Source organism: Oryzias melastigma, linkage group LG10, assembly GCF_002922805.2.
Source record: "Oryzias melastigma strain HK-1 linkage group LG10, ASM292280v2, whole genome shotgun sequence".
Lineage (NCBI taxonomy): Eukaryota > Metazoa > Chordata > Actinopteri > Beloniformes > Adrianichthyidae > Oryzias > Oryzias melastigma.
In genome coordinates this window covers 16,346,631-16,366,391 of record NC_050521.1, presented here as the reverse complement: position 1 = coordinate 16,366,391, position 19,761 = coordinate 16,346,631, and the positions used below count along the sequence as shown (strand labels likewise).

The window sequence follows — 19,761 nt, the reverse complement described above, 5'->3', positions numbered from 1 at the left end:
GCAACTCATCAGACCCGCTTTGGAAATTTGGGATCTGGAGACCAATTACCTTAATTATTCTTCCTTTCTCTTCCATCACTCTCATCCACATGCTGTCTGTGTTTTATTTTAGCTGTGTTTGCATTGTTGGGTGTTTGGGTTTGAGCGTTTCACAACACAAAATTGCACCAAATTCAGAGAAGAGGGTTTATGTCTACAGTGGTCAAAAAAGAAAGCGGGGACTGTTTCATTTTCATGCTGAATCAGAGCAAAGTAATCGATCAGTCAGAGGTGACAGCATCTCAACTATTTGTCTAAAAGAATTATGTATAGTATTTTTCCTAAATTCATTTCATTTTTGCCACGCCAATGCAGAAAATTTGCTATAATTATTCAAATTTATCAGTTAAAGGATAAAATCTAAATTAAAACGAGAAATATCTTGATTTAGATTCTATATTGCATGTGCTTATAGGCATAAGAATCGGAAAAAAAAGAAAGATTAGAAGCAAAAGTCGAGATTGAGACAGTTTCTATTAAATTGAGTTTTCCACACTTCCTTTGAATTTCAAAATAAGTTTCAGTGATGCGCCACTTTGATAAAAATTCACTTATGAAAAAAGATGATGGAATGTATGTGTTTTGTAATCGGCCTGGAGGAATTCACAAATTGAAAGAAGAAAGACAATTCACCATACTTATGTATTGATTTTTTTATATTTATATTTTTATTTCTGGGAGGATATCTTGTACACCAAATATCCCATTGGCAGTTAAGCGCATTCAATGTGTTTAGAAGCCAGAAACAGTTACTTGTCTTAACAAACACAAATACAAAATAAAGATAACCACAAAATAATGGACTGCATGTATATAACATACAAAAGAATCCCATGCCTACTCAGTAGGTAACTTCAACATTCCAGCTTTTGAGGATGTGGATATTTACACTTTTTTTTGTTTTTTACAAAAATAGACTTTATAGATTTTTCTCCTTTTTTGCTTACATTCTGTGAAAATGAAGCGGTGCCCACACAGCCCGTCCCTTCTCCTCCCGCTGTACGTCTTACATTCTGTAACAAAAATATTCCCTCAACCCTTAAGGCGAGATGCAGCGCATCCTCTGTCGCGCTCAGCCGAGCCGCAACATCAGCAAGGCTTCACAAAAGGCACCAAATAACGCAAGCGTTTGTCTCAGTTTTTTTTGTCCTCTTTTTTTGTCATTTTTTTTGTCTGTTTTCTCCATAAGCGATATGTCACGTGTGAGAAAGAGATGGTACCTGTGGATGATATTTACAAACAGAAACTAACATCACTCTTACTCATGCTTGAATACTTAAGTGCTTCTTTTTTTTCTTAAAAACAATGTCAAATCACAGCATCATCACTACGTAATAGAGAAAGTATGTAGAAAATATGGCCCTGTTCACTTCAAATAATACATTTCAAATATGCAAATAACTGTCACATCAGTGGTACCAAAGAAAAATAAAAACAAAACATGGCACATGTACAATTATACATATATGATAGCTTATGTGTATCATTCATTGTCTTTTGTATGGGTGCCTGCGAGGGTGGGGGTGCTTCAGCACCACCAGCAGGGACTCAGTCTCTTTTGTGTACCTCACAGCACAGACCTGCCAGTGCCGTTTTCTGCTCTCTGTTTCTGGAGTCCATAACGTTTTTTGAAGTGCTGCATCTGTTTTCAACAGGAATATCCCTTTTCATTTTGTGCCGTCTTTGCCCTGTCCTTGACTTGAGTCTCTCTCTTGTCTCTGACACTGCAAAGTGAGCAGAAAAGTGCTTTTTGGAGGAGGGAACAAAGTCCTTTTCCATGCTGATTTCTATCCCCTCTGAAAAAAAAAAAACATTGGGATGAAGGGAGAAGTGTGCAGGGACTCTGAAAAGTTCTGCTCTCTGCTGTCACTTAGCAGATCTCGATTGTCCTCGGGGAAAGGGTGGTCTGCATGTCTGAAAGTGGGGTGGGGACCGGTGAGCTGTAGATGGTGGATGCAACCGAGGACGGAAAGGAAGAGCCGACTTGGGACTGAAAGGTGTTTGACATGGATGCTGAGGGGTAGGTGGTGGCGACGGAAGGAGACGGGTAGGAAGTGTGAACAGGGGAGGAGTAGCAGGAGGTGACTGGAGAAGGGTAGGAAGACACCGGGGATGGGTAGGAGGTGATTGGAGAGGGGTAGCTGGAGGCAGGTGAGGCGGCTGATGCTGGTGCTGTTGTCACGACCACGGCCGCCGCTTTCTCTGCCTTCTTGTCCTTCTGCCGTAGGTGGATCTTTGTGTGCCTTTTCCTCTCGTCGCTGCGGGCAAACTTGCGGCCGCAGATCTCGCAGGCGAATGGCTTCTCTCCGGTGTGCGTGCGGATGTGTGTTGTCAGGTGGTCGCTGCGGCTGAAGTTCCGCATGCAGATGCGACACTGGAAGGGTTTCTGACCTGTGTGGATGCGGATGTGACGTGTCAGCTCATCAGAGCGGGAAAAGCGCCTGTCGCAGGTCTCCACGGGGCATGCGTAGGGCCTTTCATGTGGGGGGGTCTTGCTCGGCCGGGTGGGGTACTTTCGCATGCGGCTGGGTTTAATTAGCTGCGACTGATAGACACCTTTTAAGTCCTGGGAACCAGTCTGGGTGGCAAATGCCTTGATGGTGGACAGAGGAGTGAGGGAGGGTTGACTGGACTGGTTCTGGAAGGGCTTTTGGTCTGGGGGCACCAGGCTGATCTCTCCCTGCTGCTGGGGGAAGAGGTAATCGGGGATCATGGGTACGGGGAAGCTGCCGCAGGTCTTGCCGTTGGGGTATGCTGGGGGCGGGTACTGCACTCCTCCTGCCGAGGCGGGAAAACTCTGGCTCTGGTCCGGGAAGATGTCAGAGTTGGGACTTGAATATGTCGGAGCGGCCGAGTAGATGGGGTTGGGCTCGCTGTGGTGGATTGAGGAGCTGAGGCTGGAGCCCTGAGTTGAAGAGGAGGTAGAAGAGGAGGAAGTGGAGGAGGACGGAGTGGACGAAGAGGAAGACGAGGTGGTCTGCGAAGCGGTCGAGACGGAGCTGGAGCTGGAGGCGACGTTGCCCATCAGACCACTGAACAGACCCAGGATGGGCTCTGCCCAGAGGCTGTTGCTGCAGCTGGTGGCAGGTTCGAACGTGAAGCGGCCAGTGTAAGAAATGGGGGGCAGCCTTTGGGTGGGATAAGTCTGCTCCACAACTGGCTTTTCACAGTTGAAGGGGATATCAGGTAATGTATCTGCAAGGAGTACAGAATAAGAAGAAGCATTAATTAAACTGTCTACAGAAACAAAGGTTGGTCAAAGCAGTGGACATCATGTCACCCCTCTCCTCCGTTACAGATCAACCAAACCAGAGCAACTCTCTGACAGTTTCAGCTCCCAGACTGTCACATCTGCATCTCCACAAGCTGCTGCGTGAGCTTTCTAGGTTCACGCTTTCAGCTGCCTCTACTTTCTCGATCTTTCATTTCACCCGTGTGCTCCACAAGCACGCACACAGAAACACACAGAGCCGCTCAGCCCATCGGAGCTAGAGGCGATTGATTACTGAAACTGCAGCTCAGCTGGTTTTTGGAATGCAATTTAAATTGAGCAGGAGTGTCTGGTGGAAAAACTGAGCTGCATTTAACAAAAAAACAGTGTGAAGAAGAATCACGTGTTTTATAAAGTATCAATTAATTTCACAATAAGTACAAGTTGTTATTATTTCTGTTTCTCCTTCCTGAAGATAGAAACACTTTGACTGTCTTGTATTATTGTTGCACAGCAGATGTAAACTTTAGCTTCGGATGAGCCCCACAGCAGAAAGACCAAACAAAAGTTGTGCTCTTACCTCCTGTAAGGTGGTCGTACGGCTCCCCGGGTTCACCGGAGCCAAAGCCTGCACCCTCGGGTGCGGAGGCGGTGAGGAAGGGGGTCCCCCCAGAGCTGAGCATCATCACCTCTTCCAGCTTGGGATAGTTATCCAAGGGGGAGTGAGGGAAGCTCAGGGGCTCTGAGATCTGCAGGGCTGGCAGGATCATCTCGGTCTTGGCTGCAGCCATCCTCTGCTGGTGCTGAAGCTGCGCTGGTGGCTGGCAGTGCGCTGGCAGAGCAGTGCCTCACAGGTGGAGGAGATCACTTCTCTCAGCTCAGAAGGCGCCAAACACTTCTTCCCCCACGCCGTGGAAGACCAGTTCTCCAGTGGCCCTGTTGTTTTCCTTTTCCTCTCAGGTGAGAAAAATAAAAAGAATCCACTTGTCTTCTTAGAAAAATGCAGATTTCTCCTTAAAACTCATTCCAATCAAAACTAATCAATTGATTAATCTTGATTTGTCAATAATTGACTCATCCAATCAGGTTCTGACCGTCTCGGATAGAGGATGTTATGAGTTTTGACTTGTGATATTTCTTCAGTTGTGTGTTTGCCTGCCTCTCTCTGCTCTAACAGTTGCTCTTGTGGGCTCTCAGAGCTCTCTCTTCGCTGCGAGGTTTCCCTGCTCCTTTTATATACTCTTGCGTGACGTAGATATCCATATTTGGAGGTAGAGGAAGCCCATATTTAGGCAGTGCAGCGGAGGACACATGACGGCCCGGGGGGAAACAGAGAAGAGAGGATTTATATGAAGCGCTCACGGTACGGCGCGCAAAATAAAATAATAAAAAATACAGCGACAAGTCCCGGATCGATGCATCCTGGTGGCTCCGCCGGACAGCGCCATCATTCTTGCGCACTCCCGATCGCCTCGTAGATTAGATTTGGATTTCCCATCTGTGTAGCAGGCTGCGCCGCTGCCGGAAAGCCGTTCCTTATAAGGACTTGCATGACTACATAAGGACCGATTCCGGTGGTTTTCCATTTCCCTGCCCTTATTTGGAACATCCTGAGGCAGCGCCGATCGCTCTTTGGCAGTGAATGAGAAGCGGAGTGCAAATCATGTCCAGCGTTCACAATAATGCAGACAACAGAGCCTTTTTGTAGGAAACATATGCTCCCGCTGACACACTCATATGTTGCGTTTATGGTTAAAAAAAAGAATTTGAATCTAAAATTCGTTCTTAATTGAAAATAAAAAATCATCAATTATGCGTTCGGAATCATTTAATTAGACACCCTAATGTATGAATGTGAATTTAATTCCACTTTTAAAGGCTGAAGAGAGAAGCATAATGTGTGGACTCATCTTTTGGTTGTGCAAACTCTGCAGGGTGGAGGCAAACTTCTTCCAAATTAACTTTCCGTCTGCCTCATTGATTAATGCGCGCAAATAGCTGACGGGGTGCCGGGCGATCGGTCTAATTGAGGGGTGTCCCCCGCTCAATATGAGCGGAATCTCTCTGCCACTCAGGGGCCTAATGGGCCGCATTAAGAACGCAGCGCGCAGCTGCCAGGACGCCTGCGGGATACCGATGCGCGCCCCCCTCCTCCTCCCCGGGGCTGCTACAGGCTCAGCTTGCGCGCCAGCACTCCTCTGTGGAGGCTGACGAGAAATCAATGTGTTTCCCTTTTGTTGCTGACTGGATCTATAGGCGAGCGACCTCATTGGGAAGCATGGCGGAGACTTGGAGGTGGCCCGGGAAAGTGATGGTATGTGTTGGAATTAGTCCCTCGTTTCTAATAGTCTTGTTTGCTGGTGTTTAGACACAAGGGTCTGAGCAATAGTGACAGATCTGAGTGTACAGGCCAGGGGAAATTATTTCAACTCCAAAGCATTATTTACAGACTTTTGGTTTGTAGAATGACACGGTTTTGTGTGTGTGTAATGAACAAAGATTGACCTTTGACCCCTCACTAATGCTTCTTCACCTACATACACAGCTGCAGTTCACTTAACACTTCTAATTAATCAATTAGAATCAAACCCTGCATTTGCAGCAGGGTGCCGAACCATTGACTGTATTTAGAGAACTGGACAAAGCAGATGTGATGTCACTCGTAAACGCCTTACCTCCAGCGAAATGAAGCCAATCCAGTGGCCATTTTTCCATGGCCATGTTGGAGCCAGTTGGCAGTGATTGGTCCGAGTCGCTCGGAGTCACGGTTTCTATGGCAACTTCGGTTGCCAATTAGAAGTAAGCTGTTCGAACTCCACACCCTTCCGCTGAAAGCAGCTCAGGAGAATCTGTCAATCAAACAATCGAAGTGGGGAGTGGCTGAGGCATCTGATCGGTCAATTTGTAACTTGAATAGCTTGAGGAAAAAATATGAAAAAAAAAATAGGTTTATCGAGAAGATGCTAAAGAAAAATAGCAGGGGAAGAATGGTTATTCTAGCAAATAGAATGACTGAGTAATAGCTGTTTATCACTCAGTCCAGTTCTGAGTATACAGTCAGTGGTTGTAGGTCCATAGAAAAATGGAAAGATTTTTAGGGTGGAGCTTCGGTCGTCGCACAATGAAACCAGTTGATTGGTAGAAGGTCATCACGACAATAGAAAGTGCAAACAGCGCCAGCGTTTTGCTGTATTTATCTTCGCCGCATGTAATCTTCTTTTGAACAACAATAATCTCATTATACTTATGAAGAACTAAAAGCTGGATGAGCTCCATTGTTGTTGTTAGCTTCCTTTTTGCAATCGGTCTACAACCCGCATGCGCCGTGACATTCCAACTTTAAGTTTGAGTGTGGAAACACTTTGAATTTAGCAAAGACTTGACCCCAGTGTGGTAGAATGATCTAATAATGTTCCATTTGTAATATTTTAATGTGGGAAAACACCATTTGCCATTAATTCTTCTTTACCTGTTTGTTTGTACACATATTTATTTTTACACTTGATTATGTTCAGAGAAATATGAGGAATCTGGACAACTTCATTACCAGGCAATTATCTCAGAGTCACACTGGTTGAATTTTTGGCTAAAAATGTCAATTTTTTGTCAGTGAATCAGATCAAATCGACCAATATCGATTATGAATCTTACCATTTACCACAAATTATGAAAAGCTAAAACTAATCGTTATGCCCGTACATCGAAATTTGCCTTCAGCCAATTTTGTTGTTATTTAAAACAGCAAAATGATGTCATACGTTAAGCATACAAGTAGAGTTGTCTCCACAAAAGCCCACATAGGCCTGGATCAAAGGAAGCAGCTCTAGAACATGCATGCTGATTCATTAAATGGCCAAATATGCTGCATTTTGGAAGAAATTCTGTTGATCAGAAACTATTTTTTGTGTTTTTTAAATTTGGTGAAAAAGATTGAACTTCAATGAAAGTGCTCCTTAAATGAGTGGGGTTGGGGTGGTGTGATGATGAGGAGTTAATAAAAAATGGCGGTGTCTTTCAGGTGAGTTGATGAACAAAATCTAAACTCCTGTCTGCATCCGCTTCTGCTGCCATGCATCAGTTTCCAGGTTTGATCACATTTCTGGCAAAGCGGAGAAGAAAAAAGTCGGCGCGCGCAGATGAGAAAACTCATCATTTGATGACAATGTAATAAAATCAGGTTAGGGAAAACTCAGAAAAGTAATAAAGTAATGAAGATGATAAACAGTTCACTGTTTGGGCCTCCCTTCCAGTTTGATGCATGGAGAGGGTGGAAGCCAGAAGCAGTAAGAGCAGGAGGAAAATTAGTCTGTGAGTGGATGCAGATTGTTGTTATGATTTTGTGCAGTGTTGTGTGTGTGCTTGAGCCAGCTCACTTCTGTTAGTGAGTTTCCCATTGCTTCCTACTCAAAACCCGCCAGAGAAGTCCTCACCTAATGAAACTCCAACGTAAGCAAAAAAAAAAGGTTTTTCCATTACCTATACAGTCACCACGCCTCTTTTCTAACACTACCTGAATGAGTATTTGCAAATGTTTGATTATATCTAGCACAAAAATGAGGAATTAGATGAGCAAAGCAAGCAAGAAAAAAAGAAGAAACAGGAAGGAGTTGCAACACAATGGGAAGAGAGGACAGAAATAAAGTGGTGTCGAAGAATTGGAGGCGGGTTCAGAAAAAGACCCGATGAAGGTGGGAAGGAAGGCTGAAAGTCATAGAAAAACTGAAAATGGATTGACGGAAAGAGAATCCTCACACCCACGTGAAGTATGTGGGAGCTGGAGCTTTGTGTCTGCATTTGTCAGCAGGTAATATGCCAGCAAGTCAGTCAGGGAGACAGGAGGGACATGCAGGCAAGCTGCTCCTCCTTCAACACCTCCACACCTGCCCATACGGAGCAGTGGTGAATCCCTCCACATTAGCATACAGGTGCACTCAGCTCAGTGTGATGGGCGGAGCTAAACATGAGAGTGGGTTATGACAGTTACCCATGCCTGGCTGTTACATAATGCAGCAAAGTGAGGGAAGAATAATGGAATAGGAGAAATAAAGAGTTCCAGCTACCATTGTTATATTTCCACAAAGTGGAAAGGTTTGACAGCTGTGTATAGATTATGACAAGAATTAAATTTGGCAGACATTTGTCAGGGCCTGGTTTTAAACCGCCAGAGCTGATAATTACATGGGAAAGACTGACACTGAGTTTTTGCGCAGAGTTATATGGTGATCGGCGGAGGACAAGATATGAAGCTGTTTGCTAAATGTCACTTTCTCCCACTTTTTAAAATGATGCCAGCAGGAGTGTGCGACCTGACCTTTTGCATGAAGTGTGAGGAGCGTCTGGGAAAAGATGAACAGGCAGAAGAGGGATGAAATGTCGCAGAAACTTAAATGAAACAACTTGTTCTCACTCCTCAATCTTCACATATGACAACCCGGTTAAGATCTGTTGATGTCGCTATACATGGTGTTGAAAAGCTCTTTAAGCTATCAGAATTAAATGATGTGTTTTGAAAGGACAGTTTTTAAGGTTTTGTAAAATAGTTTTTAAATTATGATTATTTTTGCTGAAAATCAAAAAAGATTTTTAAGACATAGTTTCTGCAGAGCAGCATCAGAAAGTGTGGGATCACCTTTTTGCTCAATAATCTCAGTTTTTCCCTAGAAATTGTTTTAAAAATCATTTATTTAAGTAGTTCTTAGTCACAGTCTATAAAAAACATATTTTTAGTTTTAGTGTTGCATTTCTTCTTGCCTGCGCTAGGAAACATGTTTTTTTGGTGCCACTCAGTTTACTTTGCATAAATGCAAACCTCCTTTACTTCCTACTGAGGTTGGTTTGCACATAGACACCTGGAGCCAACTCTGTTCACCAGGTGACCATTAGGTGGCCTTTCTCCAAATATCAAAATAAACTTCTCCACAAGGACAAACATATTTGCAGTCTAGTTCCATTGATTGGCAACTCCATATAGCACAAACCGTCACTGGTGAAAACAGATGTACTGATGGTACTACAGTGAGGCTGATGTGTCTGTCCTTGGTTTATTATTTACTAGAGAAGAGGAGTACACTCTGGTTTGTCTCTTTTGTTTCCTTTTAATGAGCTATCCAATTGTAGAAATATCCCACCACATATGTGACCGAACCCTTCACCACTCAGACTGATGAAGCTACACACAGAAAAGTGGCGGGAATTATGTTAATCGTGTTGATAAGTTACAGTATGTTAAAGATTTTGAGTTTAAGTATCGCCGGCGACGCCTCAGGTGTCAAAGGGTTATTAATGAAAGAGAATTGTACAACAGCAACACACGGCCTCTGTGTGTAACAGTTATTTAAAAGTGTTTTAGTCCCACAAAATCGTTTGAAGTGAACTAAGATCCAGTGTTCTGCCATTGACTCCTATTCATGTCTGAAGGGAAGATTTCACCCGCTCTGACTGTTAAAATGTGTGGCATCTCCATTTCATCATCATACACCTTGGCTCAGTTTACAGAAATCAAAGACCGTCCATGACAGTGCAATTCAAAACGATTACAGCACACCACCTGTTTCTGTTCTGAGACAACACCGCCCCACCACCACCACCATGCTTTTTTTTTGGAGGAATCCAAGAATGCCTCTGCGGTTTGAGACGGCTGCATGTCATTGAAAAATAACAATTTGGATGTAACTGCAGCAACTTTGCAAAGCTTATGATCACTTAACGCCCACCTCTAGGGAACACAGGACTGGTTAGGACATCAAAAAACAGAAAAGAATGTTGCTGCTCTTTCCACTGATCGCCTTCTAAAGGTGGTCTTTGACACTACAGACAAATCAAAACTTACCCCACACTAGCCCCTCCCCTCTCCCCCTTTTTTGTTTCCTGAGGATATGACTCACAGAGTCCCTGGTTTGTTTGTTTGATGGTTGTGACAAAAGATCTGACCCCTGACCTTTCAGCCCCCGATGAGTCACTGGTACAGTTCTTCACGCTGAGAGACGGGGCTTCCCCGCGCCGAGCAGCCTTAACATTGAAGTGTTGTCACAAAACACTTTCTGTTTTCCAAGCATGCAAATGGAAGTCTGCAGGTGATCTAATCATTTTGGCAGATCATGTGTGTGTGTGAACACAACTATCACATGAGACTGTTCAACATCATTATTTACACTTGGGGTTCAGGCGACTTTCCCTTCAATCAGCAGACAAAATTAAAAGTATTCTGTTTGCTTAAAGACTTACTTCAACAAAAATTTATTTTTAAAATGTTCTTGTGGTATTTTTCTCAAATTAAGCTTAAAATTGTGTTTCTGAGTTTGTCTTTATTCAAGTCCATTCAAGCTTTGTTTTTCAAAACTATACAGAAGAATAGCTTCAATATTGGTCGCCATTTTTGTTGCACCGCTAATATTAAGTTGGGGTTGTAAGGGGCTGTAAGCTAGTGGGAGAGCATGTGAACAGATGGATGATGGGAAATGGGAGCGGGTTTACTCTAAGATTTCAAATTTGAGGATTTTTTTTTTGCAAATGCAATAATATTTGATTACTATTTGGCTTAAAAATTAGTGAACATTTGTAAATTCTTGCTAATTCAAAGATGAGTGGTTGCTTGTGGGAAAGCCATGACTGCTGGTGTTTGATTTATCACTACATTTGAGACATTTAGGCGAGGAATGAGTAGTATATACAAACATAGCAGCTGCTAATCATCTGCGGATGTCTTCTCATGGGCAAAGAGGCAGAGAGATGTGGCCTCTGCCTTCAGACTCAAAGGCAACAGTTGTTTTTTACCTTCACCCGTTCCTTTCAGGCGTGACTCACTCGCGTTTCAACATAGAGAGGATCGAAAACATTCAGGACAACAGAGGAGTTTTTATTCCAGTCATTTTTGTCAGGAGTTCAAACTTTTGCCAGAGTCCACAGTTGCACGGACCCTGCCAGTCCACATCTGTTTATGTTGAGGGGCAGCGTGGGTTTATTATTGCGTCAGTCACGCCATCACCCTGCGCAGTCTGTGGCCTTTGACGTTTACTGAGCGGATGGCAAGAAAGGGGGGCAGAGTTTGTTTTTTATCTGTTCCTTTCTGAACCAGGAGCTAAAAATACAAAACCGCTGAGATTTTTGTAAACATGCACTAAAATCTTTCTGTCTCTCTAGGAATGACCTTCCAGACAGGGCGGTACTCAAACAGGTACGGTCCACACACATGTTCCTACAGTATGTGTACACAAACATTTCATGAACTACTAAGAAAATGGTCTTTAAACTATAAAGTTTTGGCCAAAATCAAAAACGTGTCATTTTCTAGGATGTAGTTTTGGCAGAACAGCAGAAATTTACCTTGAAGTTGTCTGTGAGACTGTTGGCGTGGAGTAAGCCCTCACTTATTTCCCATCATCCGTTTGTTTACACTCTCTCCTGCTAGCTTACTGCCTCTCACAGCCTAAATTTAACATAAATGGTGTAACACCCAATTTTGAAGCAATCCAGCTGCACGATTTTGAGCTGTGACGAGGAAAACAAAGACGTACATGGATCTAGTTAGCAGAGTATGGACCTTGTGTCCCGCCAACTGTAGCACCCGTGTCAAAGCTAGAGACTTTTAAAACAGTAATTTTCTTAATATATGTCCTACCAAACACCAAAAACACAACATTCACTGGAGTGGGTCTTTAAGCTGTTTACAAAAACTCAGATTTGTCTCACCTGCTCAGGTGAGATGCCTTTTGTTGTGGTTGATCAAAAGTAAAAGGATAGAGTGAAAAGTTGGAGAGATAAATGGTTAAAAGTGCAGAAGAGCTAGAAAGCAACAGAGCTAAAGAGAAAGTGTTTGTTGCCTGTTGACAGACCGGCCTGAGGGCAGGTACGACTGGTTGACTCAGGTAAACCCTTCTCCCCCCACACTCCAAAGCCTCCCCTCTACCCCCAGCTGGAGACTGTCGATGTGGGATCGCCTACAGGGCTGGGGAGACAGGTCTCCATCAGACAGACCCGCTTCCCTTTATAATCATTTAACTCAGAGTGCGGCATGTCAACACTCATGACGGCTGACGAGGAAAGGCAGATGGGAACATCAACAACAGAAACTGCAGCCGCCGCCGTATGCTTCCAAGGAAAAATAAGCACAAGAACCGGAATGAGGGGAGAATGAATAAATGAATAGCTGTCAGAAGCAGTTGGCTTATGGGACAATGGGTTCTTATGGAGTTGAAGCTTCAGGGGCAAATGTCGCTCAGGGTCACTTGGACTCAAAGTTCAAAAACTGATCCGCTAAACCCCACTGCAGTCAGACAATAAAGCAAATGAGATGTAAATGTGTAATCGCATTTTCCCTGACGCTTTTAGTGCAGCTCATATACCACACATTGACAGGGTTAGAGTGGCCATCTTTGTCTTTCTTAATGTAAGGGTTCGGAAAAGACTTGGTGTGCAGGTTATTGCTGCAATTGGATTAAGGAGACTAGATTTATACATAATGCGGGCATTTACTTTAATGGGAGGAACGTGACTGGTGAACAGTGTTTACATTAAAGGAGGGTGAGAGTTCAGCTGAGCTGGGGGAATAGTTTTCTGCCTACGCTGCCAGCAGACACCGTGATGAATTTCTATAAAGCACCCAGCAAATAAAAATAAAGACACACAAAGGAGATTGCATGTTGATGGTTGTCAGGCAATGCTGACAAGCGAAAACCGGCAAAGTAGCTGTTGCAACTTGTAAGATACACAGTTTAGAAAATACAAACACACACAAAAAAGTCAGCAGCTAAAGTCAATAATCTTAACTAGACAAGAGACTTTAAAACTTTCATAAGAAGAGGAGATCAAAAACCAAAGCAGAAGCTTGTGACTTCGAGGCCCACCTTTACCCAAAGGTTGCGACATACACCAGCACATTCCATCATTTGTCTTGCTGTCCAGACACAAAATGCACGGAGCTTATTGAGCACAAACACACAATCTGGTCCACCAGCACGAGTGCATGTACCCACAAGAGTGCTGACAGCACACACCCTGCATGTACCCTGACGATACAGTTAACATAAATCTTGCAGAAGCCCACTTGCTGCACAGTTAAACTGAGGAACTCCATAGCAACACCAAAGAACTCTTTAATAGTATTTAGATGTTCAATTCCTGTAAACAGGCTTAGTGTCACTGTTTAGTTGGGATTTTCTCTTTCTCACTTAAATAGTCAAAAAACGAAAATGCGGCGAGTTGGAAAGTCATGAACTTCCGTTTTTTTTTTTTCCTCCGGCTGTGGAATTGTGACAGTGTGTGTTCTCATTACGGGTGCACCCAGATCCCTCTGTGGGTCTCACTCTCGAAGTTTCTGTCTTTCACCCCATCTATCTGTGAATTCCCAGACAGCTTTTTTTTTTTTTTATTCTGCAGTTCAAACCCGAGCGCTGCAGCATTGTCACACACCACACTGGTTGCCATGGAGAAATAGTCCTCCTGGTCTCCAAGGTACCCAAGTCTATTGTCTTTGGCTTCTTTATTTAGATGAAAACATGATTTGTTGGAAGGGATCTACTTGTTTTTTGCTGCTTTTCTTTCGTCTTCATCCTCCTCACAAGCATCAACGCGGCGTCGCATGATGCGCATTGTTTCATCCCTCTCCTTTCCAGGAGTTTGACTATGCGCATGTGTGCGTCAAGCTTGTCTGATGTTTTGTAGCAATTAATTTCAGTGTGTCTGCATGTCAGCGCCCCAGGAGGGGGGCTGTATAAAAGTTTTCCCCACTGCCACAGCTCTCGCCAGGGCTTATAATTGCCTTCTATTACCAGGGCTGGGTGTCACAGCGCCTGCCTGTCTGTCACCAGGAGACTCTCAACTAACGACAGATGATTAGGCAAAGGAGTTCAAGTTTTCTCACCGGTGCTCTTTTGGGCTGAAGAGACACAGCAAAACACACTGTATATTGTGTTTTTTTAATTATTTGACCATGGATTTACACATAATTTAGCTGCTTTAGTTTTGACAACTGTGTTTTTCCCCCTCATGGAGAGGCTGACTGAACCTGTGAGAGCCACAACAGACGATAGGTGATCCACTTGACAAGAGACAACAAAAGAAACTGAAGTGACTGCAGCGCGGTTCAACCAAAGCAGCTGTGAGAGCTTACGCTCGCAGTAAGCAAGCTCCAACCTTTGACCCCGTTTATTTGCATGTTTCCAGCGCCGCGCACAGCTGTCATCGAGCGCCTGTTTCATTAGTCGCTGGCAGCACAGCGGAAGGCCTACAGGAAGTGACATCACATCCGTTGCTCCGAGGTAGCAGAGGGCTGAGTCGGAGAAACTGCATAGTGAAAGGAAGAAAAGACACAGAGGCAGAGAGCCGCGCGGCTGATGGGTGGAAAGAGGAAGTTGTCTGTGTTTTGTTCTCACTCAGTGGCTGTGGCTCAGACATCCCACACTCTGTGGTCTTGTTTAAAGCCAGCCAGACAAATAAAAAGATCCAGTTGAAGCCATCCATCTTTCCAGTGTCATGTTAGCTTCACGTCCAGCTTTACTGAGAAATGTCAAATGTTTTGTGTCTGTTTTTTGTACAGTTTTAAAATCAACTTTAAAATCTGAAGCATTTAATAGCTGCATCTACTGTTTTAAACACACATTGTCCAACACCAACAGTCAAACCTAAACATAAAAAATATTTATTTTATTCATTTCACATGTTACAAAAAAACACTCCAGAATAACTTCAGTCATACTGGAAAAGTCCATTGGTCCTGACCACAGCCTGAACCTTTGCGTTTGGTCTCTATAAACAAGCATCAACCGAACATTTCTGTTTTAACTAAAGCTTGCTAACAGGATCATGTGACTAAAGATCTCCTCAGCCATTGGCCAGGAATTATGAGGGCGGGGCAAAGGTGGCCGTTTTGGTCCAGTAGTTCCGCTCCGAGCCAATTGGAACTGAGGTAACCCACCTTAAAAGATGGCTCCCTAGGCGGTGCCTGGTACTGGACCACTAGGGTGCATTCAGACTGTAAAATTGACCCGAAGTCTGACTCCCTTTAAGCGAACCAAACATGTCCAGTCTGAATCCACCCCACATTTAATTCACAGATGCTTCAAAATGATCAAAATCCATTAAAAAAAAAAGGTGTTGACTGCACGATTTTGAGCCATTTACTCTTTGGCAATTTCAAAAAGTCAAATCCAATTTCTGCCAGCTGTAAAAGGTCATGTTATATCCTCTAAATAAATTGATTTAAAATGGGGGTTTTCCCACACAAAATGCAAGCTTGAGTTTTTGGTTTAGCTGTTCCTGCTTGAGTCTGCTCAGGTTTTTCGGCAGTACTCAGCATAACAACTAAAGGTAAACTTTCAGTGGTGATTATAGCGTGTCGTTATGTGGTTATAGCACTTCTAACATGGTAAAGTCTGTTTGGGGGCTTAACATGGCTGTATGATGAAAGCCAACAGAACTTTTAATCTGAATAAATTACTCTCCGTGCAATTATTGAATGATACCCAAACTGTTTCAGCTTCATCATACATCATTGTTATGTTTCATCTTGTTTAAATTTTATTACTTGGTGGCACTGTATCAAAAAGATAAGAAATTAGTCCAAATAAGACATTTCATCTGTAAGATTTAAACATGTGAAGCTACCAATCTCTGTTTTAAAAGAATAACAATTATAATATGATAATGTTTAAAATTTACCTTTTTTATTTCTAAGTGTTTGTGGTTTAAAATGATGCAGAGTTAGTGTGCAAACCTGTTGTTTTTCCAACAGTCATTTCTTTTTTTTTCATGCAGGAAGAGGTAATGCAAACGTGGTGGGAGAGGTTTCGGAAACTGTGACTGTGCTTTGTCAGCGCATGGGTGCAAAGCGGGGTGAGTAACTGTTGTGTGCCTTTTGTGGCACAAGCGTGCGGCGGCTTGTTCTTCAGTCTTTGTACTAAATGGAGTGGGCGCAGGTAAACATGCTAAGACAAGCCGCCTCTGAAGACGGACCGCCTTGTTGACATCTTTCTCGTCAGTGTGCCTACTTCTCATTATCTGTCATCATTCCTCTTTTTTGACTTTTCTGTGTAAAAGAATATCTGCTGAGTGTCAGAGGCTTAAAAATCACTCGAAAATTGGAACAGTTCAATCTGATCCTAAATAATATAAACTTTTTAATCGTCTGAAACAAGAAACCTCCCACTCAGTTGCAGAGTCACGAAAAGGATGCAACATTTTCTTTCAACAATTTCACAACCCAATTTAACAAGCCCACCTCCAGAAGAAGCATCACACTTGGAGCTAAATTTGTAAACATCCATTACCCAGTGATGACGATTGCAATGATGATGGCATCCTGAAAGGCCTCGGCCAGAGCCACAAATAGACACAGCTCCAACTGAATGCTATCTTTATTTGTCATTTTTCAGAGTGGAGAAAAAGTGAAAATGAGTCATAACAAACAGGCTGACATGCTGAGGCAGCAGACCGAGCTGACACTGGCTCGCTGGCAAAAGTGAGTTTGCAGGGGTTCATTAGAAAACTCTCCCAGTGTGTTGCTGAGGTAGGAAACTCATCAAAGGAGATGACGAGCTCAGATTGGGACAAAAAAAAATCTACTTTTCAACAAAAGTGACTTGGACACACACACACACGTATCTACTAAGTGAAAGAGCCATGGGGGAAAAGAGGAAGCGGGTGGGTTATGGAGGAGGAGGAGGAGAGGACTGTGGGATAGAGGCAGTAGGGAAGCGAGAGGAGGCCTGGAGTGAATCCAGGGGAACTCCAGACTGCTGTTACCCAACATGCTCTGCTTCAGCAGAGGCTGGGAGACTGACTGCCTCCGCTGGCCAGGGAGAACAGGGAGGGGGCAGCTAACACACCCAACGTTCACCTACCCCATTTGAATCGCACACACTACCGTGGCTGTGTCGCCATAGTAACACACTGACCCTAGCCTTTAAGTCACACTCCCAAGCCTGATCTCCTGCCGAGCTCTGAGCGTTGGGGTGGAGTAAATCTGCCTATTTATAGCAGGCCCTTTGGCTCAGTTTTACAAGTGACAACATGAGATAATATCCGTCCCCCAAAATCCCACCACATCTCCTCGCGTCCACTTCCTCAGCATGAGCAAAGAGACAGGAATGGTGTTAGCGAGGGATAAAGGAGGGATAAATGAGAGAGAGTGGGCTCAAGGGAGGAAATGAGATGTTATGGGCTCATATTTTCTCCTAAACGATGTGATTTTGCAGTTCCTGACAGTAAATGTGTACATGTAGATATAAGTGAGACCAGGCTTTGACCACGGTTGTGTTATTGGCTTCAGCTGCCAGTCAGATGGAGGGAGCAGAGGCAGCAGCAGCATTCAGTCTTAAAAAGAAAAAAAAAAACAATCCAAACACAGAGGTTTGTTTTCAGCCTCCACCATGTCAGCTGAGTGTGCAGCCAGCGCACAGTGGAGGGTTCAGACCGGGCCTCACAATACCAAGGACACACAATAGTCTCGCTCCAGAGAAAATGACTGATATTGATACTGCTTCTCCTTTCCAGATAAATTCCTGAACATGATCCAACTCGTTCAGTCGTGTCACCCCGTGTGTCCTCTCACTCAAGTTCTCTTTTTTTTTTGAATATTTTCCAAACTTTATATACATTAGCTTTAAATTTGTGAAATTTTCCTCTACATTTTCCATTCACTTTGCAATTTTTCTCACTTCTTTATTTACAGCGAAAGATGTAGTTCCTTCTTCTTTGGTGTGAAGTCATGAGGGGCAGATGTAGTCAAATCAAACAGTTGTATTCTATTTTTACAGTTACATATGTCACCACAGGATATTCAACATATGTGAAATAGCCTCCAAGAAACAGGATAACTGACAAGTAAAAAGGTTGACCCGTCCCAATGAATCTGGAATAAATCTGTATAAACTCTTGATATCACTGTCAGGTCTCACCCTCTGAATCTCTTGACTTGGATATCTTGTTGTTACTTGGCTTAGGCTGTTTCCTTTGTGGCCGACTGCGTCATAAACTTAAACCTCAGCCCAGACATAAGCATATTAACATGGCTGCGTATAAATAGCTACAAGTAGCTAAATTGAACCCTCTACGACAGTAGAAGAAAGTATTTTGGGCACCTGTGATCTTGTTATTGGTGTTAAATTTAGCTCCTGTGGTGATCAGTGAGAAGTGGAAACAGTGACAGGGACCTGTTTTGCCACAACATGCTTCCTGTTCTGCGCTGAGTAGTGAGAAAACCACAAGCTAGAGACGCAACGCTCGGAAAAAAAGAAAAAAGAGAGCACCAAAGAGGCGAGGAAACTCAGCAATGAGGAAGTTGTGGCTTCATTTGAAAAAGGAAAATTGTTGACTAAATTGTGAGTGGATACTGTAAGTGAAGTTTCCAGTGCGTGGACTTTCCACTTAAAGATAATATAGACAGTAATGATAAACAGTATAAAGGCTGGCCATATTACCACTGGAAAAAATACATTATTTTACTCACACAGACACATTTTGTTGTTTTTTCTATCTCACACTGTTGAGATCCTCCTCCCTCTTCACTGACTACTGTTTTGGTGACCTCCTCTGACCCTAGGGCACACAGCAGCCATCCACAACAAAGGACTATGTTCTGTGGAGACTAAAGTGCTGCCGTGTTTTCCCCATAGAAGCCTACAAATTAAGAGACAGATTTCTAAAGCCACTTTTATTACATAAACAGTTTATTCACATGAATGAATTCATAAGACGCCGCTGAGTAAATGCTGCCCACATTGTATGTATCACTTTGAGTCGTTGCATTATATTTATAGCCATGACCGCACGCACGGCGGTAGTGGTGGTGGTGGAGGAAAATGCAAAATGAGTGTAAAATGGAATTTTTCTTTTGTTGTTTATTTGTGTCACCCTAAAATATACTGATGAAGGTGGGCCCATTGTTGTTCGCGTGGGAGTCGGAACACTGTAAGAGCAAGAAGGTGTGTATTTATGATCTGAATGGGGGGTGATTTAAAGTGTGGATTTTCATTATCGGCAGCGGTGAAATTCATGAATCATCTTCATGAATCATCTGCACAGACACACTGCATTACGGAAAACACACAAAGGAAGATGCTTTGTGCTCTGACCTCCTGGAACTGACAAAAAGTCAGTCAAACAGTTCATAAACTTTGAATATTTAAAGAGTATAAATTGTTTCCAGGGAATTTTTTCATACTACTCTACTGAGGACCATTTTTCTCAGAAACAGGCATCAAATCATGTAGATCAATACACTTTGGTCAAGACCCCATCAAAACATCCCAGTCATTTGCTGCAGAGACAAAGTTGCCATGGTGACCCCTTTACACCAGGGACATATGTAAGAAATTAGAAAGCGTTTGTGTGTGTGTATGGGAGATGGGTAAAGAGCGAGCCGGCACACTGCCTTGACCTCCGGAGTCATTCTTTCTTGTAAATCTTGTTTGGTTCACTGCGACAGAACAGAATAGTTGCTCATTATTCCTGTTGTGTGAGCTCAGCCCAGGGGGTGACAGCCGAGGTAAAAGAGTTTTCTCACAGGCTACAAGTGA

At 43.4% G+C, this 19,761-nt stretch overlaps 1 protein-coding gene and 1 long non-coding RNA gene across 2 annotated transcripts; one reads left to right on the top strand and one right to left on the bottom strand.

The window, feature by feature from the left end:
* Positions 1–677: 677 nt before the first annotated feature.
* On the bottom strand, positions 678–4,968 carry egr1 (early growth response 1). Its single transcript, XM_024283150.2, has 2 exons — positions 3,831–4,968; positions 678–3,234 (listed from the first exon to the last, which is right to left on the bottom strand). Exons 1-2 carry the CDS (start codon positions 4,039–4,041, stop codon positions 1,910–1,912), a joined length of 1,536 nt encoding a protein of 511 aa, XP_024138918.1. The 5' UTR covers positions 4,042–4,968; the 3' UTR covers positions 678–1,909.
* A 456-nt stretch (positions 4,969–5,424) lies between these two features.
* LOC118599288 lies at positions 5,425–13,959 on the top strand. Its single transcript, XR_004948589.1, has 3 exons — positions 5,425–5,564; positions 11,390–11,423; positions 13,625–13,959. It is a non-coding gene; the product is annotated as an uncharacterized LOC118599288 (long non-coding RNA).
* The last annotated feature ends 5,802 nt before the right edge of the window (positions 13,960–19,761 follow it).

Coding starts and splice junctions, on each gene's coding strand:
- egr1 (XM_024283150.2), bottom strand. CDS start 4,041: ATGGCTGCAGCCAAGACCGAGATGATCCTGCCAGCCCTGCAGATCTCA. Junction 3,235..3,830: donor GTACGACCACCTTACAGGAG/GTAAGAGCACAA, acceptor TACTCCTTGCAG/ATACATTACCTGATATCCCC.